Source organism: Lepidochelys kempii, chromosome 20, assembly GCF_965140265.1.
Source record: "Lepidochelys kempii isolate rLepKem1 chromosome 20, rLepKem1.hap2, whole genome shotgun sequence".
Taxonomy (NCBI): Eukaryota; Metazoa; Chordata; order Testudines; family Cheloniidae; genus Lepidochelys; species Lepidochelys kempii.
In genome coordinates, this window is record NC_133275.1 from 6,106,367 (window position 1) to 6,127,079 (window position 20,713).

The 20,713-nt window shown below is 63.9% G+C and overlaps 1 protein-coding gene across 2 annotated transcripts; it reads left to right on the top strand.

Moving 5' to 3' along the window:
* The first annotated feature begins 5,751 nt into the window (after positions 1-5,751).
* ITGB7 (integrin subunit beta 7) lies at positions 5,752-20,497 on the top strand. Of its 2 annotated transcripts, none has more exons than XM_073318761.1 (15): positions 5,752-5,933; positions 6,924-6,997; positions 10,733-10,934; positions 11,819-11,989; positions 12,622-12,863; positions 13,399-13,557; positions 15,504-15,599; positions 15,686-15,775; positions 16,215-16,355; positions 16,964-17,157; positions 17,484-17,701; positions 17,962-18,178; positions 18,491-18,699; positions 19,003-19,163; positions 19,638-20,497. In XM_073318761.1, the coding sequence occupies exons 1-15, from the start codon at positions 5,852-5,854 to the stop codon at positions 19,701-19,703; spliced, it is 2,322 nt and encodes a 773-aa protein (XP_073174862.1). In that variant the 5' UTR covers positions 5,752-5,851; the 3' UTR covers positions 19,704-20,497. The 2 variants fall into 2 exon arrangements, with proteins under 2 accessions (XP_073174862.1, XP_073174863.1); XM_073318762.1 differs by having other exon boundaries at positions 13,402-13,557.
* The last annotated feature ends 216 nt before the right edge of the window (positions 20,498-20,713 follow it).

Genomic DNA, 20,713 nt, shown 5'->3' on the forward strand with positions numbered 1-20,713 from the left:
CTGCCTTTGAAGGAGGAAGGACTGTGGCTAGTGCAGCTACACAGCGCCCCACGGCTGGCCGGTCCCCAGGAGACATTGGGATCCCCCTTTCCCGGGGGCTCCATTCAAGCCGGTGAGTGCCCTTGTTTGCTATCCCACTGCTGGAACCAACAGCCTGGGTGCTGGGGGGTCTGAGCTGTGAGTGTTGACCCAAACAGCTGTCCGGGGCTGGGCGGGTCAGGGGCCGCAGCGGGGTGGGGGTGGCGTGACACTGATCTGTGTCCAGTGGCCCAGATCTGACAGCCTGGCTCAGGGGGAATGTAGGGAAACTGACACAGCGGCTAGACTCTCCCAACGGGACTGCTCACTGACCGCTCAGGTAGTGGCTACTCCTGCCCTGAACAAGGTGGGTTCTGAACCCCGGCACTTTCCATCCCCCCCAGTGTCATGGTGCATATGCCCCGTACTGATAAAATTCTCCCCTTTGCAAACATTCTTCCTTTTACATCTTGTTAAATGTTCCCTTGCGCTTATACTGTGAGAGCATGAAAGGTGAACACCCGATCCACAGCCTCTTTCTTCCCGAGAACGAATCTAGCTTTCTCTTTTTGTATCTTCTATCTGTTTCTACCTTCCTTTCTCTATCAATCCATCCCAATATACACCATTTCTTTCTTTCTTTCTTTCTTTCTTTCTTTCTTTCTTTCTTTCTTTCTTTCTTTCTTTCTTTCTTTCTATGTAATGTACTCATCTCCTTAGTATCCAGGGCCCCATCTGTGCTGCTTTGCACACACAGCTGGGATCGCTGCCCCCCACTACCCCGGGCCGGAGAGGGGTGTGTCTCTGCCGGCCAGGCCAGAGCCATCCCCCACTTCTCGGGTTATGAGACACAGCACTTGTCCACGGGGCAGGGGTCTCCACCCAGCTCTGTGCTCTGCAACTGGAGTCAGCCGTTGCACCTGGCATCAGAAAGTCGCGAGGCTGCAGCTGGGCTGGGGTGGCTGCACCTGGGGTCTGGGAGCTGAATCCCATGGGATGAAGGCTGTGCCGTAGATTCCAAGGCCCACTGAGATAGACTAGCCTGACTCCACAGCACAGGCCTGGGACATCACGCCAGCCAGCCCTGCATCCCCCCGATCCCCGGGGGCTGAGCTAGAGCCAGGGCTGTAGAGCGTTGGACCAAAATCAGCCTCAGCTCCCCCTCAGTCTGAGCCTGCTAAATCCTCTCCACTTTGCCCCAGGGGTGGGGTGATATTTCCCCACTGTGGGCAAGGAGCCCGATCTGCCTCCAGCCAGCTCCATGCTCTGTCCATTCACTGTCGGGGTTCGCACAGCTGTACCAAACCCTGTCTTACCCGGGTGTGGTGCAGGATGCTGTGAGGTCCCAGGGCAGACAGATCCCCATGCAATGGGGATATAGAACCTGTGTGATCCAAAGGCTTTGATCCCACCCCTGCCCCGGCACTGCCATGCTCTGAGGCCCATAAAAAGGTGACCAGCAACGGGCTTTTAGCTTCTTGATGTTGAATGTGCAAGGTCTGGGGAGGGGTCTGTGAGAGCCAGAATTGGCCTTGCTGTTTGTTTGCATGTTAGAAAGTTCAATTTTTTTCTCCCCTGGGAAACGCTAAGGAAGACTAGGGAGCTGGTGGACAGATGGGCTCAGACACTGACTGCAGATGCTGAGAGGGGGAGAGATTTGTATTCGGTTTGTTTAAAACCCTTAGCTGTCTTTTCGCCCCTATGAAACTCCAGCACCCAATGAACTCTGTGGAGAAAAGCGTTCTTTGTTAAATTTGAGGTTTCTCAGCCTTCGGGTCCCAGCTAGCCAATTCACACCCCAGAGACCCCCAGCCCCAGGAGCAGAAAGCTGTGATGCTCATTTCAAGCTGGTCTGGTGTAAATTCGAAGCAATTCCATTATTTCCAGGCTAGTCTGGGTGGGAACACTTGTACCCAAACCGACCTGAGCTGAGGTCAGGAACAAACTGCCTTTCACTCCCCCAGCTTTAGCTGCTCTGATTCCGAAGGGGAGTGCTCACACCCCGAAATGGCAGAGTTGCTTTGGATTTGCCCTTTTTGCTGCCAAGCCTGTGTGTGGATTGGCCCTGAGGCCCAGGGGGAATCAGTTCAAACCTTTATTCTTTCATGGAAAAATTCGGGCAATGTCCCACGTTGGTGAACGCTCCTATGGACGTCTGGCAGAGGGCTGTGCCAGGCGACAGACCTTTGTGTCGTGCCCTAGGGTGCGGTTTGGGTGTTGTACCCCACTGGGGAGTGGGATATCTGACCCCCATCCCATGCCCGAGCCGCAGATGGGTTGTTGCAGCCTCTAACCAGTGAGTTTTGGGTCTTTCACTCCCTCTGGAGCATCTTGTCTTTTAGCTCTGGTCGTCCCCGGTTCAGTGCCTGGTGGGTTGGGCCAGGGGCTCTCAGCCGGGTTGGAAATTCGTTCCCCTAAAGCCAGGGGCCCTTTCCCAGGGCGTTGCTGGCCTCTGTGTCACGCTGTGGGCTGGAGCATCGAGGATGTTGTTTGTCACTGAGTTTTTGTTATTTCCGATTTGTAGACTTACGGGAGCCCTGGCTCCCAGCTTCCCGCCCCTCCCCCGCTCTAACTGATTGGACCCCACCCCCTCCCAGATCTAGGGATGGAACCCAGGGGTCCTGATTCCCAGCGCTAACTCCCTACACCCCACTCCCCTCCCAGAGCTAGGAAGAGAACCCGGGAGTCCTGACTTCTCCAGCTCCCGCCCCACTCTAATTCTCTAGACCCCACCTCCCTCCCAGAGCTAAGAAGAGAACCCAGGAGTCCTGACTCCCAGGTCCCCCTGCTCTAACCGATTGGACTCCACCCCAAAGCCAGGGATGGAACCCAGGGCTCCTGACTCCCAGCTCTAACTCCCTACACCTCACTCTCCTCTGCAAGCTGGGAAAGGAACCCAGAAGTCCTGACTCCCAGACCCCCGCTCTATCCACTAGACCCCACTCCCCTTCCATCTCCTCCTAGAAGTTTGGTGCTCATGGGAACAGAACCAGCCCCAGGGGCCGGCTGGTTGTAAAGGGGAAGTGCCGCTCTGCAGCCGAGGAACTAGCAATGAGCGAAATGGTGCCGCAAGAGCTTTGCTGGGGACCAAAGGCTGGTGGGGGAGTCAATCCTGGGCCCGACGGGCTGCTGTTATGGCCTGGTTAAATGCGAACCGTGCAACCCCATGCCCTTTAACCCAGGCAAATGCCAGGCAAGGTGGACGCCCAGGTGACTGCCTCCAGGGCGTGGGCTCTGTCTGGGGATGCTGTGCCCCCAAGAAGGATTTAGGGGCCATTGTAGATAATCGCCCCAGTGTGAGCTCCCAGCATGACACCGTGGCCGGAAGGGTCAGTGCGGTCCCTAGGCGTTGAAGGGGACTGGTAGGCAAACGTAGGGACGCGCTCGCACCTCTGCGCCCGGCGCTGTACTGGAATCCTGAGGCCAGTGCCGGGCGCTACGCTGCCGGGGGTGGAGCGAGTTCAAAACACAGATCCAGGGGCTGACAAAGAAACCTTTTGATGAGAGGCTGAATGGGAGAGAAGGCTGAGAGGGAGCTGAGCTGTGTGTCCGGTACTGACACGCCGCAGAGAGGGCTGAGGGCTGGAGGCTTCTCTCCACCTCGCTGCCAAAGGAAGCTGCCTTTTAAAACCAGGCTGGGGCATGTTCGTTTAAGAGGTCGGCTCTCAAAATGAGCTGGGGGCAGTTCTCTGGCCCAGGCTACGGGCGCTCAGATTAGCGGATCACAACAGCCCCGTCTGCCCTTGGAATCGCTGAATCTGTAAGATCCAGTTGCTAGCAGCTGCAGTTGCAATAAGATGCAATTTCCTAGCTGGGCGGGGCTGGGTGTCAGGACTCCTGGGTTCTAGTCTCAGCTCTGCAAGGAGAGTGGTGTCCGGTGATTAGAGCAGCAGGGGGCAGGGCTGAGTGTCAGGACTCCTGGGTTCTATTCCCAGCTTGGCCTTGGACGCATTCTGTATCTGCGAAATCAATCACCTTCCTGTTCCTCGCCTGTGCGTTCTTAGGAGAGGGTGGGAGGCTGGGTTCATTCGTGTCTAGCTCCAAATCCCACCGGCTAGAGGGGGAAACTGAGGCACAGAGCAGGGCCACGCCCGGTGAGTCAGCGGTGGAGTTAGGAACAGAACCCAGGAGTCCTGGGTCTAGTCATGTGCTCTGACCACCTGCTTCCGCTCTGCCGTGATCGCGTGTGGAGGGAAAGTTGGGCGAAACCTGTGCTAACCACAGCTCCTGCCTCTGACAGGCACCTGGCGTGGGGGGAGCAGGGGGAGGCTCTGGGCAGGGCTGTGCCTGAGGCCCGGCTCTGGGCCACCTCTGCTCATATCCCTTAGGTGGAAAGGAAGCATCAAAAACTCGGGGGCACGGGGGGAAGCCTGGGCTGATGTGGTCACACAGTGCACGGGGAGAGGGCATGTGTGGGAATCTCCAGGGCGGTGTGTAGCTGGGCAGGTGGGGGCATGGGTTTGAGCCAGTGTCCTCACTGCAGCAGAAGCGGTGGGGTTTGTGTGTGTCAGCTCCTGTCCCCACAGCCCACCCTGGGGTGACCCCAACCAGCTCCCTGGAGGTGAAAGCCCCTGGGCCCGTCTGCACTGGGACGGCTCCCTCCCAGGCCAAACGCCATGGCTACTGCTGCAGGGACGCCAGAGTGTGTGTGTGAAGGGTGTGTGTGCGAGAGGCCTGGGTGCACGTGTAGAGTGTGTGTCTGGGTGAGTGTTTGTTTTGTCCTGGTGTGTGAAGGGTGTGTGAGTGAGGGGGCCTGGGTGCACGTGTAGCTTGTGTGTGTGTGTCTCTGGGTGTGTACAGGGCGTGTGTGTGAGGGGCCTGAGTGCACGTGTAGCTTGTGTGTGTGTATGTTTGTGTCTCTGGGTGTGTGAAGGGTGTGTGAGTGAGGGGGCCTGGGTGCACGTGTAGCTTGTGTGTGTGTGTCTCTGGGTGTGTACAGGGCGTGTGTGTGAGGGGCCTGGGTGCACGTGTAGCTTGTGTGTGTGTGTGTGTTTGTGTCTCTGGGTGTGTACAGGGTGTGTGTGTGAGGGGCCTGGGTGCACGTGTAGCTTGTGTGTGTGTGTGTCTCTGGGTGTGTACAGGGCGTGTGTGTGAGGGGCCTGGGTGCACGTGTAGCTTGTGTGTGTGTGTGTCTCTGGGTGTGTACAGGGCGTGTGTGTGAGGGGCCTGGGTGCACGTGTAGCTTGTGTGTGTGTGTGTCTCTGGGTGTGTACAGGGCGTGTGTGTGAGGGGCCTGGGTGCACGTGTAGCTTGTGTGTGTGTGTGTCTCTGGGTGTGTGAGGGGCCTGGGTGCACATGTAATGTGTGTGTGTGTGTGCAGGGCGGGTGTGTGAGGGGCCTGGATACACGTGTGTGTGTCTGGGCCTGCTGTAGGGAGGAGGCCATTTACCACACTGCATCCTGTGTCCCTCCCTCCATCTGCATCAATACGGGGTTGAGAGAGATTTTCCATCGTTCCTGGGGTGTGGGGGGGGAAGAGGGGGCAGGGGGGAGAGGTTCTCCAGTATTCCCAGTGTGAGGAGGGGGGGTTTCCCTGTTGTTCCCTGTGGGAGCTGCCCAGAGCTGAGCCCCTCTATGGACTGGGCCCCATCCTGGAGCTGCCTGGCCCCAGGGAGTGGTCTAGGGATCCAGACGGTGTGTGTGTGTGTGGTGGGGGGAGAAGTGAAACTCCCCAGGCCAGGGTGGGGGGGCCAGGCCGTGCCCCCCGCTCAGCACTTTCACTTCCCCATGGCAGGGAGGCCTGGCTCTGGGCAGGAGACACCTCTGCCTGCCGCGGGGAGGGCGGGCAGACAGCTGCCCCCCACCCCTAACCATCTCCCCTCTCTGCCAGACCATGAGGGGCACCGGGCTGGTGGCAGGGCTGGGCCTCCTGCTGGTGCTGGCGATGGGGCAGGAAGAGAAGGCGCTGGAAACAGGTAAGGAGAGGAGATGGGGGTGTCGGGGTGGGGGGCATGGGGCAGCATGTTGCTGGAGGCAGTGGGATGGCCGGGGGGGGGGGGGCACGGCAGGAGACTTGTCTCTGGTTTGTCTGGGCCCTGCAGCGGGTGAGACGCCTGTGGGTGCTGGGGAAGGGACTGGGGGTGTCACTCAATCCAGGGGCAGCGTGTGGGGAGCCCTGGCCTGTGTCCATTTTGGGGCCCCATCGGTGAGGTCAGGGAGAAGCCTCTGGCTGAGTGGAACCCACCCACTGCCCCGCCCCCCCGGGGTAGCCCAGTATAGCCCCCCAATCCTTGCCCAGCCCTGCCTTGTATCCCAGCCTGTCCCCTGCTCACCCGCCCAGCCCTGTCCTCCAAGCCTCCCCGCCAGCTTTGTGCTGCCCCCTAGCCTGCCCCTCAGCTCTGGCCCCACTGCCCTGCCTCCCCCAGTCCTGCCCTGCTCTCCCCCCCGTCCCCCAGCGTGGCCCAGGACACTAGTCCAACCTGGCCTCACTCCTAGTCAAGGCTTTTGCCATGGCAGGGTTGCTCTCCTGAGTGCCCGGCTGCAGGGCAATGCATGTCTGGGGAATGGGAGTGATGGGAGGCGGGCTGGGGGCTGTAGGTCACGGGCTCTGAGCAGTGGGGGATGCGCAGTGGGGGGCTGTGTGGTGGGGGACAGGGTCAACACAGTGGAGGTGAGGGTTGTATGGTTGGGGGGCTGTACAGTCGTGGGGGGCTGTGCGGTGGGGAGGGGGGTCTCCCCAGTGGGGGGGGTTGTATGGTTGGGAGGCTGTGCAGTGGGGGGCTGTGCGGTGGGGAGGGAGTATCCCCAGTGGGGGGGGGTTGTATGGTTGGGAGGCTGTGCAGTGGGGGGCTGTGCGGTGGGGAGGGAGTATCCCCAGTGGGGGGGTTTGTATGGTTGGGAGGGCTGCGGGCTGCGCTGTACGTTGCGGTCGGGGTCACTCGGACGGTATCCCCGGTTCCCTGCAGGTTCCTGCTGGCCCCGCGCCTCCTGCCGCGACTGCATCCGCTCCCAGCCCAGCTGCGCCTGGTGCAAAGCGCTGGTAAGTGCCCATGGGCACTGGGGGGAGGGAACACACGCGAAGGGATCCCCCCCAGCTGAGAGCAGAGCCGGCTCATTGAGCAGCCCCACGGCCCCCAGGGAGCCCAGCTGGGGCCAGGGGCTGGGCCAGGGCAGGAAGGATCCTGCTGCTCATGGGGGCCCTGGGATGTTCTGAGCTGCAGTTGGCGGGGTCTCCTGCTCTCCTCCCACGGTACCTTCTCTCTGGGGGGCTCCTCTCCCCTCCCATCCAGCCCCACTCTGAGCCCCAGACCCACTCCCCCTTGGCCTGAGGTCCACCAACTCCAGAACAGGGACCCCAGGATGCTGTCAGCCCCACTCGTCTGCCGCAGCCGGACGCCACGACCCCCTGAGCCTGGAGAACAGCCCCCAGCTCCACCAGTGCCCCTCAGCCCTGACCCACAGCCCTCTGCTGTCCCCGCCCTGGGCTCGCCCCACACCTAGCTACGCCGGTGCCCCTCAATCCCCCCCCCGCCCTCTGCTGTCCCCGCCCTGGGCTCCCCCCACACCTAGCTACGCCGGTGCCCCTCAATCCCCCCGCCGCCCGCTGCTGTCCCAGCCCTGGGCTCGCCCCACACCTAGCTACGCCGGTGCCCCTCAATCCCCCCGCCGCCCGCTGCTGTCCCCGCCCTGGGCTCGCCCCACACCTAGCTACGCCGGTGCCCCTCAATCCCCCCCCCGCCCTCTGCTGTCCCCGCCCTGGGCTCCCCCCCACACCTAGCTACGCCGGTGCCCCTCAATCCCCCCGCCGCCCGCTGCTGTCCCAGCCCTGGGCTCGCCCCACACCTAGCTACGCCGGTGCCCCTCAATCCCCCCGCCGCCCGCTGCTGTCCCCGCCCTGGGCTCCCCCCACACCTAGCTACGCCGGTGCCCCTCAATCCCCCCCCCGCCCTCTGCTGTCCCCGCCCTGGGCTCGCCCCACACCTAGCTACGCCGGTGCCCCTCAATCCCCCCGCCGCCCGCTGCTGTCCCCGCCCTGGGCTCCCCCCACACCTAGCTACGCCGGTGCCCCTCAATCCCCCCCCCGCCCTCTGCTGTCCCCGCCCTGGGCTCCCCCCACACCTAGCTACGCCGGTGCCCCTCAATCCCCCCCCCGCCCTCTGCTGTCCCCGCCCTGGGCTCCCCCCACACCTAGCTACGCCAGTGCCCCTCAATCCCCCCCCCGCCCTCTGCTGTCCCCGCCCTGGGCTCGCCCCACACCTAGCTACGCCGGTGCCCCTCAATCCCCCCCCCCGCCCTCTGCTGTCCCCGCCCTGGGCTCGCCCCACACCTAGCTACGCCGGTGCCCCTCAATCCCCCCCCCGCCCTCTGCTGTCCCCGCCCTGGGCTCGCCCCACACCTAGCTACGCCGGTGCCCCTCAATCCCCCCCCCGCCCTCTGCTGTCCCCGCCCTGGGCTCGCCCCACACCTAGCTACGCCGGCGCCCCTCAATCCCGCCCTCCGCCCGCTGCTGTCCCAGCCCTGGGCTCGCCCCACACCTAGCTACGCCGGTGCCCCTCAATCCCCCCCCCCCGCCCTCTGCTGTCCCCGCCCTGGGCTCCCCCCACACCTAGCTACGCTGGCGCCCCTCAATCCCCCCCCCGGCGCCCCCTGCTGTCCCCGCCCTGGGATCCCCCCACACCTAGCTACGCTGGCGCCCCTCAATCCCCCCCCCGCCCTCTGCTGTCCCCGCCCTGGGCTCCCCCCACACCTAGCTACGCCGGTGCCCCTCAATCCCCCCCCCGCCCGCTGCTGTCCCCGCCCTGGGATCCCCCCACACCTAGCTACGCCGGTGCCCCTCAATCCCCCCCCCGCCCTCTGCTGTCCCAGCCCTGGGATCCCCCCACACCTAGCTACGCTGGCGCCCCTCAATCCCCCCCCCGGCGCCCCCTGCTGTCCCCGCCCTGGGCTCGGGCTGTCAGACAGAAGTGACTTCTCATCCCAGCCGCGGCCTCTGATTCACCCTCGACCTTTTCCTGTTCTTCCTCTGGCTTCTCACGAACTTGGTGTTTGTGAAAATAACACAGTGAGTCAGGCCGACTCGGCTCTCCCCCACCCCCAGCTCTGCTGGTGCCCCTCAATCCCGACCCGCAGCCCCCTGCTAGCCCGGCCCTGGCCCTATCTGGAGCAGGCACCTGTTAGTGCTGTGGGCTTTGGGGCTCGTACAGGGGGCCTGGAGCTGGATCCCCAACATCCCCCTCTCTGGGCGCCCCCCTCCCACGCAGCCAGAGCATTACCCCGAGTGCCAGGGAGCCGTGCAGTCTGTGTCCAGCTGCCTCGGCCCCCCCAGGCGCGATGGGTAGGACCCCCCCATGCGGAAATCCTCTCTGATGCGTTATCCCAGCCGGGGGTGGGGGGTCCCAGCTGGCGTGTGACAGCAGCTCACCACATCCTGTCACCCAGCAGGGCAGGAAGCCGGGGGGGGTGGGGGAATCTCCGAGCATGAGGGGGTCGTGTAACTTAACAGCACCGTCCCCATCTCTCACCCCTTCCGGCTGAGGGGCTCAAGGTGCAGCACAGACAGGGGTCCGGGGGGAGAGTGTGCGTGGGGGGAGGGAGGAAACTGAGGCAAAGAGGGGGGGGGCGTGACTTGATGAGGCCCACACAGTGACGGTGGCAGAACTGGGAAAAGAGCTCAGGAGTCCTGCCTCCCAAGGCCCTATTGTGGTTGTTCGGTTTGGTGCCGCTCTGTCCTGCAGAGAAACCGGCGGCTTTGCCCTCTCGGGAGCTCGTGCCATGGGGTCTGGCCAGCGGGGGGGGGGGTGGAGCACAGATCCCTGGGGGACCCTCTGCCTCCTGGCACAGACAACCATGGGCACCAGCCACTGGGCCAAGCAGACCAAGCCCTTCCCTCCCCTCCGGGCATGGCTGGGCTGAGTGGAGGAGCTGCTGGCGAGGATGGGAATGGGGGACTGCCCCAGCAGTGCCAGATGTCCCCCGCCTTGCCTGCCAGCTCCACTTGCAGGGGGCTGCACATATTTGCCAGCCTTGAGAGGGGGCAGCGTGAAACCCCAGTGGTCCCGCCCTGGTGTGGGGCAGCAGGAACAGCTCCCAGTCACCCCCCCTGCCCGCTACGCCCATGCCTCCCAGCCATGCAGCTGGGCTGTGCACCAGTGTAACTGCTTGGAGAGATGGGTCAGTGCAACAGAGAGGATAAAAGACCTACTACCAGTGCTGGCCGAGGGAGTGCTCCCATAGCTCACGGGGCCGAGGAATGTGCATTGGGAACGGAAGGATGGGGGCATCCAGTCCAGCTGTGTCAGTGGGGGCGGTCTGCAAAGGGCTTGGGGGGGCACGATGGTGAAAGCCCCCCAACCCCCAGACATCCCATCCCCCACTGCTAATGCTGTGGTTTGTCACCTACAGCAACAGGAAACCATCAGTGAGAAACAGATAAGATAAACGCCACCAGCAGCACGTCTCGCACATCCCGGGGTGGGGGGGGAAGGGGGCAGCCAGCAGTGGGGGGTCTCCTGATAGCACCCTATCCCTAGGGGCTTGGAACGGACCACAGGGAGTGCCCCCTTCTGGGGCAAAGCGGTAGGGGGGTGCCCCCGCTGCTCTGCCAGTGGGCCTCAGAGTGGGCGAGGGAGCTGGGCTTGCCCAGCAGGTGCCCTGGGTGGTGCTGGTCAATGGGGAGAGACCTCAGGGGGGCAGCGTGTTGGGGGGAACAGAATTGGGGGGAGGTGCCTCCCGGCTGCTCAGGCTTGTGGGCTGAACCCCCCCCTCCCCTCTCCAGAACTTCACCAAGGCGGGCGAGTCGGACGCCACGCGCTGCGCCACGCGGGGGGAGCTGCTCCACCGCGGCTGTGCCCTGAAGGAGGTGGTCGAGCCCCGGAGCCGGCACCAAGTCCTGGAGGACGCGCCCCTGAGCGACAGCGCTGAGCAGGAGACGGTGACCCAGCTGGCACCCCAAAAGATCGCCCTGTGGCTCCGACCCGGTGGGTCCCACTGGAGGGGGGAGGCTTGTGGTTAGAACTGGGCCCCATGCCAGGCTGGGGGGAAGAGCGGTGCTGGGGCCCAGCTGTGGAGCTGGGTCTTCTCTGGCCTCCCAAATCCCCTGCCTGGGGCTGCTGATGCCTGGCTCGCCAGCCCATGTCGGTCACGTGTCTCTGCCAGCACCATGGATCAGCCCTTTGCTGGGGTCCCAGGGGTTTGTGCACCCAGGCCACGAGGTGCCTCTGAGAGACAGGGGGTGTGTGCCTAGAAATACAAGCACTGGGGAGATAGTGATGAGACAGAGGGATGTGGGATGGATGGATAGATCGCGGGGGTGGATGGACAGGTATGTATGCAGCTGGGTGGGGAGACAGAGGGGTATGTATGGGGGTGGGTGGATGAGTGAGTAGGTGGATGAAGGGGGCTGGGTGGGTGACCAGAGAGGTGGGTGGGTAGACGGGTTGGTGGATGGGAATGGAGTATACATTGCTGGATAGAGTGGTATGTATGGGGGATGGATGGATGGAGGGGGTTATGGGTAGATAGAGGTGTGGGGTGGCTGGATGGGTGGAGGATTGGGTTGGTGGATAGAGTGTTGGAGGAGTGGGGCAGATGGATAGGTGGAAGGATGGAGGGGTTGGGGGGATGGATGGAGGGGTGGATGGGTAGGTGGATGGATGAGGAGGAGGAGGTGGTAGGTAGGTGGATGGCTGGTGGGGGATGGATAGGTGAGGGGATGGGTAGGGGGTGGGAGGTAGGAGGATGGGGGGATGAAGGAGTGGGGGATGGATGGAGGGTGGATGAAGGGTCTCCCCACAAGCCCCTGGCCTTGCAGCGTGATTCCCTGCTGAGCTGGGTCCTTGGCTTCCCCCCCTGCCCTTCCCAGGAGAGCAGCATAGCTTCTCGGTGCGGTTCAAGCGGGCCGAGGGCTACCCCGTGGACGTCTACTACCTCATGGACCTGTCCTACTCCATGAAGGATGACCTGGAGAACATCAAGAAGCTCGGCAATGACCTGCTGGCCGCTCTCAGAAACGTCACCAAGTCAGTGAAGATTGGTATGAGGCAGCACCCCACAGTGGGGCGATGCCCCCCTGTTCTCCTCGTACTCCACTCCCCAGGCCCCCATGGGGTGATGCGCCCCCATTCTCCTCATGCTCCACCCCCCAACTCCTCGAGGGGCGATGCCCCCCCACTCTCCTCATGCTCTGCTCCCCCCATGGGGTGATGTCACCCTGCTCTCCTCAGACTCTGCCTCCCCCACCCCCTGTGGGGTGGTGCCCCCCCCACCCCTTCCTCACGCTTTGCTCCCCCACCATGAAGCACAGATGGAGCCATGAGCTGTGGGAACCTGGCCCCCTCCCTGGCCCCATAGTCAGAGCTCCATGGGGCTGGAGGGCAGCTGTGGGAGAAGTCAGGGCAGATGGTACAGGGCAGGGGATGGTGGGTCTAATGGTTAGAGCGGAGGGGGCTGGGAACCCAGACTCCTACATACATACATACCCTTCCTGGTTCTGAGAGGGGAGTCTAGTGATTAGAGCAGGTAGGGGCTGGGAGCCCGGACTCCTGGGTTCCATACCTCACCCTAGGAGGGGAGGAGGAGGACTGGGGTCCATCCGGCACAGGTGGGGTCCCCCTGTGGCGACTGTGGGGCCAGCATCTGAACCCGGCACCGCCTCTGCCCTGCCAGGCTTTGGCTCCTTCGTGGACAAGACGGTCCTGCCCTACGTCAGCACAGTGCCTGCCAAGCTGCGGAACCCCTGCCCCGACCGCTACGAGCAGTGTGACTCGCCCGTCAGCTTCCGCCACGTGCTGCCGCTCACCGACAACGCCAGCGAGTTCGAGAGCCGCGTGAGCCAGCAGCGCATCTCGGGCAACCTGGACTCGCCCGAGGGCGGCTTCGATGCCATCATGCAGGTGGCCGTGTGTGAGGTGAGCCGCCGGGGGCAGTAGCCACGGGCTCTGGGTGGCGTGGGGCGTGGGAGTCCGGCTGTTGGGCATTCCCTGCCTTTTTGTTGGCTCCCAGTATGTGCACGGCTGTGTGAGTGCGCAAGTGTGCAAATGGGTGTGTACAGGCACATCGCTGCCAGGGAGTGTGTGTGTGTGTGGGTGTGCACGCACACACACGGGTGTGTACGTGTGCATGGATGCCAGGGTGTGTATTAGTGTTGGTGTGTGCGTGGCTGGGTGTGATTGGCTCTGTGTGTGCTCAACGGGTGTGACTGTGCACGTGGGGGGGGTGCACGCACGGGTTATATGAGCACAAGGACACCTGTGCACGTAGGAGTGTGTGCATAGCTGTGGGAGGGCACGTGCTCACACGTCCGTGTGTGGGCACAAGGGTGTGCATTGCTGCAAGGCGTGTGAACAAAAGTGCATGCGTGTGCCCACGGGTCTGGGTCGATGTAGGGGGTGGCACCAGTGGGAGGCCATTGTACCTGCTCACCCCCCACCCCCGCCCCACCAGAAGCAGATTGGCTGGCGGAACGTGACGCGCTTGCTGGTCTTCACGTCAGATGACGTCTTCCACACGGCAGGGGATGGCAAGCTGGGTGGCATCTACCTCCCGAATGACAACCAGTGCCACCTCGACACTGACGGACTCTACAGCAAGAGCCACATCTACGTAGGTTTCCCCCCACCCCGTTCGGTGCCCCTCGGGGGGCAATGGGGCCGGTCCCTGCAGCACCCTGCACCCAGCTGGGGGAGGCTGGGACGAGGACGGGGGCAGTGAGCATGCCCTGTAAAAGCGAGGGGTGCAGCCGGAGTCCAGGAACGGCTGCCCGGATGCCAGGGTTCTATGCCTGGGTCTGGGAAGGGAGTGTCGTCTTGTGGTTTCAGCAGTGGAATCTAGGCTGCCTCTTACTACACCCGGAATGACCTTAGCCTTTTTCGCAGCTGACTCATATTCAGTTCGTGATCCCTGCTAACCACCACATTTTTTTTCAGCACTGACTCCCCAACCCGGCTGCAGTCATGCGTTTGATTTTTCCTTCCTAAGCAAAGTACTTTGCACTTGTCTTTACTAAATTTCAGCTTGTTGATTTCAGACCCGGTCTCCCACGTGTCCGGGTCATTTTGAATTCTAATCCTGTCCTCCAAAGTGCTTGCAACCTAGGGTGACCACATAGCAAGTGTAAGAAATCGGGACGGGGGTGGGGGGCAATAGGTGCCTATATAAGAAAAAAAACCCCAAATCGGGACTGTCCCTATAAAATCGGGACATCTGGTCATCCTATTGCAACCCCTCCCAGCTTGGTGTCATCTGCAAATGTTACATGCCGCTACTCCACTCCATTAGTCAAGGCACTAGTGAAAATATTAAGTAATACTGGACCCAGGACTTACCCCTGCAGGACTGCCCCCGCCCGGCCCCCAGCTCTGCCCTCCCTGTTTGAGAGTGAACCCTCCATAGCTTCTGTTTGAGGACGGGCTTTCAACCGCTTGTGCACCCACCTTATCGTAATTTCACGGAGACCGCCAGCTCCCTAGTTTGCATGTGAGACTGTGTGAGAAGCCGTATGAAAACCAAGCTACGGCGCTTTGACAGCTTCCCCCATCCGCTAGACCAGCAGCTCTGTCAAAGGAGGAAATGAGGTGGATTTGTTCTTGATAGACCCGTGCTGGCTATTCCTTATCCCCTAGTCAGAGGTGGGCAAACTGCGGCCCACGGGACCGTCCTGCCTGGCCCCTGAGCTCCCGGCTGGGGAGGCTAGCTCCCAGCCCCTCCCTCGCTGTCCCCCTTCCCCGCAGCCTTAGCGTGCCATGCCACCAGCACTCTGGCCCGCCGCTCCTGCTGGGCAATGCGGGCAGTGTGGCTGGCTCCGGCTGGGCGGTGGGGCTGCGAGCTCCTGCTGCTCTGAGCAGCATGGGAAGGGGGTGCGGGGGTTGGATAAGGGGCAGAGGGTCCCGGGCGGGGAGCAGGGGGCGGTTGGATGGGGCGGAGGTTCTGGAGTGGGGCAGGCAGGGGATGGGGAACAGGCCGCATTGGATAGGCATGGGAATCCCGGGGGTGGGCTGTGAGCGGGTGGGGGCATGGATAGGGGTTGGGGCAGTCAGGGGACAGGGAGCAGGGGGGGGTTGGATGGGTCGGGAGGTTCTGAGGGGGGCAGTCTGGGGGCGGGGGCCAGGCTGTTTGGGGAGGCACAGTCTTCTCTACCCAGCCCTCCATACTGTTTCTCAACGTCGATGTGGCCCTCGGGCCAAAAAGTTTGCCCACCCCTGCCCTAGCTGCTTACAGATCGCTTGTTTAATAATTGAGTCCAGCAGCTTTCCAGGGGTTGAAGTTAGGCTGGCTGGGCTGGAATTCCCCGGGGCCTTTGTTGCCCTGTTCAAAGCCCAGCGCTATGTATGCCCTTCTCCAGGTATCTCACTCGGCCTCCATGACCTCTCCGAGTTAATCGCGATGGGTTCTGAGTGCGCCAGCTAATTCCTCAGGCCCTGCCGACCCTGGGTTCCGTTCCTGTGCTGGGAGGGGTCAGAGCCCGGACTCCTGGGTTCGACTCCTGCTTGGATGCCACCCTGGGCTGGCAGTGCTGTGTGGTGACAGGTGGGCGCTGCCTCTCGTTGCAGGATTACCCCTCGGTCGGGCACTTGGCCCAGGTGCTCTCAGCCTCTAACATCCAGCCCATCTTTGCTGTCACTGGCTCCACGCTGCCCGTGTACCAGGTGAGGGCAGGGGTGGGCCAGGGGCGGAGCTGGGGGAGGCGGAGCTGGGGGGCTCACTCACTCACCCGGCCTCTGCCCCGCTCCAGGAGCTGAGCAGGCTGATCCCCAAGTCGGTGGTGGGGGAGCTGAAGGAGGATTCCAGCAACGTGGTGCAGCTCATCTCTGACGCCTACAATGTGAGAGGGAGGGGCAGCTCAGGGGGAGGGGATGATGGCATGTAATGGGGGTGGGGCTGAGGGTTTTGAGGGATCCTTGAAGGCCCCCCCCGGCCCCAGCACCCAGCATATACCTGCAGGGCGCCCTCTGGCCTGGGCACCCCATGCAGGGTCTCCTTGGCACTAGTGGGGAAGGTGGAGGGGCTGGGTGGGGGTGTTGCCTAGTGGTCAGAGCAGTGGGGCCTGGGAACCAGGGGGGTGGGTGGAGGGGCTGACTACCCAGCCAGCTGGCTGGGGGCTTGGAGGGGCTGGGTGGGTGGTAGGAGCTGGGGTGGGCAGGGAGCTGGCTGGAAGCTGGTGGGGCAGGCGGGGTGGGTGAGCCAAGGAGGGTCCCTGCAGCCTGAGGCCCCCCCCTGCTCCCGCGGCTCCTGGACGGCTCCCTGTGCCCCTCTCCCCCCAGAGCCTGTCGTCCACGGTGAACCTGGAGCACTTCCAGCTCCCGCCCGGCGTGAGCGTGGCCTACGAGTCGCACTGCGAGGATGCCACCCGCTCCCTCGGGGGCCACAGTGGGGTCTGCTCCGGCGTTCGCATCAACCAGCTGGTGAGCCCCCCCCTTCACCCCACACCGAGCCCTGCTGGGCTCTGGGGACCCCAGGCTGAGCTGCCCCTATGGCCTGGCTCCTCTCCCCGTCTCTGACACCCTGGGGTGGGGGAGGGCAACCCAGCCCAGGCCCTCAGTTGGGCCACCAGGCTTGGAGGCTGGGGTCGTCCTGGGCAGTGTTAGGACAGCCTGACCCACTGAGGGGGAGTGGGGGCTGGGTAGCTTGTCCCAGTGGGGAGAGAGGACAGGCCAGCTCAGTGGGGGGAGGGGGGCTAGGGGAGACAGGTGAGGGGAGGGGGCAGGCTCACTCGGGGGTGGGGGGAAGCTGGGAGCCCGCTGAGGAGAGGGGGCAGGCTCGCTCCTGGGGTGGGAAGCTGGGGACCTGGTGAGGGGAGGGGGCAGGCTAGCTCAGTGGGGGGAGGGGAGCCCGGTGAGGGGAGGGGCAGGCTGGCTGGGCGGGGGAGAGGGCGGCAGGCTGGCTCAGTGGGGGGAGGAGGGCTGGGGACGGGGACAGGCCAGCTCAGTGGGGCATAGGGGGGGGTGTCTACTCTAGGCCTCGTGGCCGGGGGTGTGTGTTTACCCCTCCCCCACATGCCCGTCTCCCCCAGGTGAATTTCACGGTGACGGTGCAGGCCGACACCTGCCTGGAGGGTCCGCACGCCTTCGCGCTGCGGGTGCTGGGCTTCCCCGAGGAGGTGCACGTGGAGCTGCAGACACTGTGTGAGTGCCCCTGCAGCCAGCCGGAGCCCCACGCCACCCACTGCAGCGGGGGCCATGGCACCCTCACCTGCGGAGTCTGCAGGTAAAGCCCTGCCCAGACGCAGGGGAGGTGGGGGGTGGGGGGGGTGCAGATTGGGGCAGGGGGAACAGACTGCTCAGCAGGATGGGGTTGGGAGTCTGGCCTAGTGTGGGGCTGGTCGTGGCCTGGGCTGCAGGGAGTCGGGGGGCATCCCTGCTGAGCGGGGAGGGGCACTGGGGGCAGCCCAGAAGGGGGGGGGTAGGAGGGGGCAGCTAGGCTGTGCGTGTGTGTTGGTGGGGCTGCAGGCCTCTTGGCCCAGTGGCTTGGAGGGGGGGGTAAGAAGCCCCCCCCGACATGTTCCCCTGACCGCCTCCCCCACCGCCTTGCAGCTGCAGCCCTGACCGCGTGGGCCCGCTGTGTGAGTGCAGGCTGGCGGACGCCGCGTACCTGCAGGAGGGGTGCCGGGGCCGGAACGGCACGGGCCTCCTGTGCGACGGGAAGGGGCAGTGCGTGTGCGGGCAGTGCCAGTGCAACAGCAACGTGCGAGGGCAGCACTGCGAGTGCGACGACACCAGCTGCGAGCGGCGCGACGGGCAGCTCTGTGCAGGTGAGGGCGGCGGGGCCGGGCGGGGGGCCTGGTTGCCGGGGCTGCCGGGGCTGCCGGGCTTGGGGAGGCCAGAGCTCCGATGGGCTGGGCAGGCCCTGGGCAGCTGCTGCCTTGCCCGGTGGGAGAATGGACGGGGGGAGGGTGGCTGGTGGGTTTTGTGCAAGGCGAAGGAGGAATAGAGAGAGGGGCCGGGTTGGCTCCCAGACCGAAGCGGGTGCTCGCCCAGGCTGACGGCACCCTGCCCCCGTCCCTCCCCGCAGGCCGGGGTCGGTGCCAATGTGGGAGTTGCCTGTGCGACCAGGGCTACGCGGGCAGCGCGTGCGACTGCAGCCTGGACACCAGCGCGTGCCTGCAGGACGGCGTGGAGTGCAGCGGGCATGGACGCTGCCTCTGCAGCAAGTGCGAGTGCCAGACGGGCTACTTCGGCCGGCTCTGCAGCCGGTGCCCGGGCTGCCAGACACCCTGCGAGGAGCACCGGTGAGAAGCGGGCAAAGGGCAGAGGTCAGGACGGAAACTCAGCACCGCCCACCCCAAGAGCCCAGGGTGGCAGCCTGTCAGTGCCCTAAGGCCAGGGGAGAGGGCCGGGTGGGGTGGGTCAGGCTGGCGGGGGCGGGGGCAGCGAGTGGTGGCAGGGGGCTGGGGGTGGCTCAGGACAGTGTATTTGTGTGTGGGGGGGGAACGGGACGGACAGTGGGAGGGGCCGGCTGGGGATGGTGGACAGGGCAATGCAGGCAGGGGGGACCCTGGAGGGGCCAGCTGACTGCAGCTGTCTCTCTGGGAGCCCTGCAGGGACTGCGCCGACTGCAAGGCCTTCGGGACGGGCCCGCTGAGCCAGAACTGCAGCACCGCCTGCAACCACACCACGGCCACGGTGCTGCCCGAACCCGCTGTGAGCGAGCAGTGGTGCAAGGAGAAGACGGAGGACGGGCGGATCCTGCTCTTCCTGATCGAGGGCATGGACGGGGGCACAGTTCGCCTCACGGTGAAAGCCAAGGACGGTGCGTGCTTGGCCAGGGGGAGCCAGGGACGATGAGCACCAGTTGGGGTTGGGTGGGGGCTTGGGTAGAGGGGGTGACATGGGGCAGGCTAGGGGCTGGGGCACTATGCCCCAGGAAGGGTGAGCAGCAGGGAGAGAGGGGGCCCAGTGTGGGCCAGAAAGGGGGAAGCCAAGCAGTCGGTGGGGGGACAGCGAAAACAGGGAGGTGGGATGCAGCTGTGCGGGCTGCCGGGGGGGGGGTGGCGGGGGTGCGGCGTGGCTGCAGGCTTCACTCAGGCCGGTGCTCTTCCTCCCCTCCCTGCAGCTGTTGCTGACCAGACTGCCATGATCGTGCTGGGTTTGGTCTCGGGCATCGTGGTCATCGGGCTGCTGATCATCATCGCCTACCGCATCTCCGTGGAGGTCCTGGACCGGCGGGAGTACATGCGCTTCGAGAAGGAGCGGGAGCAGGCCAGGGGGAATGAGGTCAGGGCCCCACCCCTGCTGTCGGCGGCCCCTTCCCTCCCAGCTCAGGCCTTCCCCCTTGCCTGGCCCGTTCAGCCCTTGGCCACTGCCAGTTACTGTTACAGGGCCTGTCAGAGGAAGTGGCCTGAGGCCTGGGACCAGATGGGAGCCTGCGAGCTCCCTCACGCCACGGCCATCCAGTCCCAGCCCCCAGGCTGAACTGGTCGGGTTCCCCGGGCCCGATGGCTCCCTACCTCCTTCCCCATGGGCTGCAGCCTGTATGCCCTGTGTCACGTGCCCCGGTGGGTGAGGACGTTCCAGCACCTGGCCCAGTCTCCTCTCCGGGCCAGGCCCCCAGGTGGATCCGGCTCATCAGCTCCAGATGCAAAGCAGGGCAGCTACTTGTCCTAGGTCAGCGGGAACAGACCCCCGGTTCCCTGAGGCCACCCCACTCCTGCCTCCCCTTTGATTCCAGCAACTTCTCTGCCCTCACAGGTGAACAACCCGCTGTACCAGAGTGCCACCACCACGGTCATCAACCCCAGGTACAACGACGACTGAGGCATCACGGATGGCCAGCCACCAATGGCATGGGCCCCCAGATGCCACGCTACGGCAGCCACCCCGAGCTTGACTGGGCCTCTCCTGGAAGGGAAGGCGCAGGCAGAGGGCCTGCTGCTCGGCGGAATCTCACACGGCTACCCGCTGCCAAACAGGCTGCCAGGTGCCCCCACTTGTCACTGGAGGAACAGGGTGCGGCCCTGGCTCCATTCTGGGGCCCGTCCCAGCCTGAGGCCTCCCTGCTTTAGTAGCCCTACCCTGCCCTCCCCTTGCAGCGCTAAGCCCCTGCCCCGAGCCTGCTGCTTCTCTGCCCCCTGCAGTGCGTCCGTCAGCGACCCCCAGCACCCAGAGAGCAGGAGCTGCTGTCCACGCCCAGCAGAAGAGCTCTGGGGTCAGTGACTAGCAGGAAGGGCCGGGCTACGGAGCGCCAAAGCCCTGCTTTTGGGGGCTTCTCTCATTTAACAGGGAGCACTGTAGGACAGAGCCGAGCCAGGGGAAACTCATGGCCAACCGTGGGGGGGTGGTAATTGGAGCAGGGCTCTTCAGCACCAGAAGGAAAACAGCAGGCGTAATCCCTCCTCCCAGCCGGGATCAAGAGCACCAAGCCAGTAAAACCCCACTGTGAACTGGGTGCTTAACAACTACTGAGAGCCAGAATAAACCTAGGGAGCCTCTCCCTCTTTATCTCCTCCAGCACCCTCGGGGCTCTCAAATAATCCCCCCCGCAGACGAGGAACTGCCTCCCCCACTTCGCTGAGTGAATACAGAGAGGAATAAAGGGCTGGGGCAGCAGCCAGCTCAGCTCTTGCGTGATGTTTTATTGTGCGCTGCCACTGACAAAGAGTTTCCTCGCAGGCAGCAGGGCTGGGAAGATACAGTGACCGGGGCAAAATACAGACAGGCTGGGGGAAATTTGCATTTGGCCCAGGTGTAGAGCAGGTCGAGCCTCTCTCTCCCCTACACTACTAACTGCAGCCAATGTTTTCACACACAAAAACTCAGTCAGGGCG

Coding starts and splice junctions, on each gene's coding strand:
- ITGB7 (XM_073318761.1), top strand. CDS start 5,852: ATGAGGGGCACCGGGCTGGTGGCAGGGCTGGGCCTCCTGCTGGTGCTG. Junction 15,776..16,214: donor TCATCTCTGACGCCTACAAT/GTGAGAGGGAGG, acceptor CTCTCCCCCCAG/AGCCTGTCGTCCACGGTGAA. Junction 16,356..16,963: donor GCGTTCGCATCAACCAGCTG/GTGAGCCCCCCC, acceptor CGTCTCCCCCAG/GTGAATTTCACGGTGACGGT.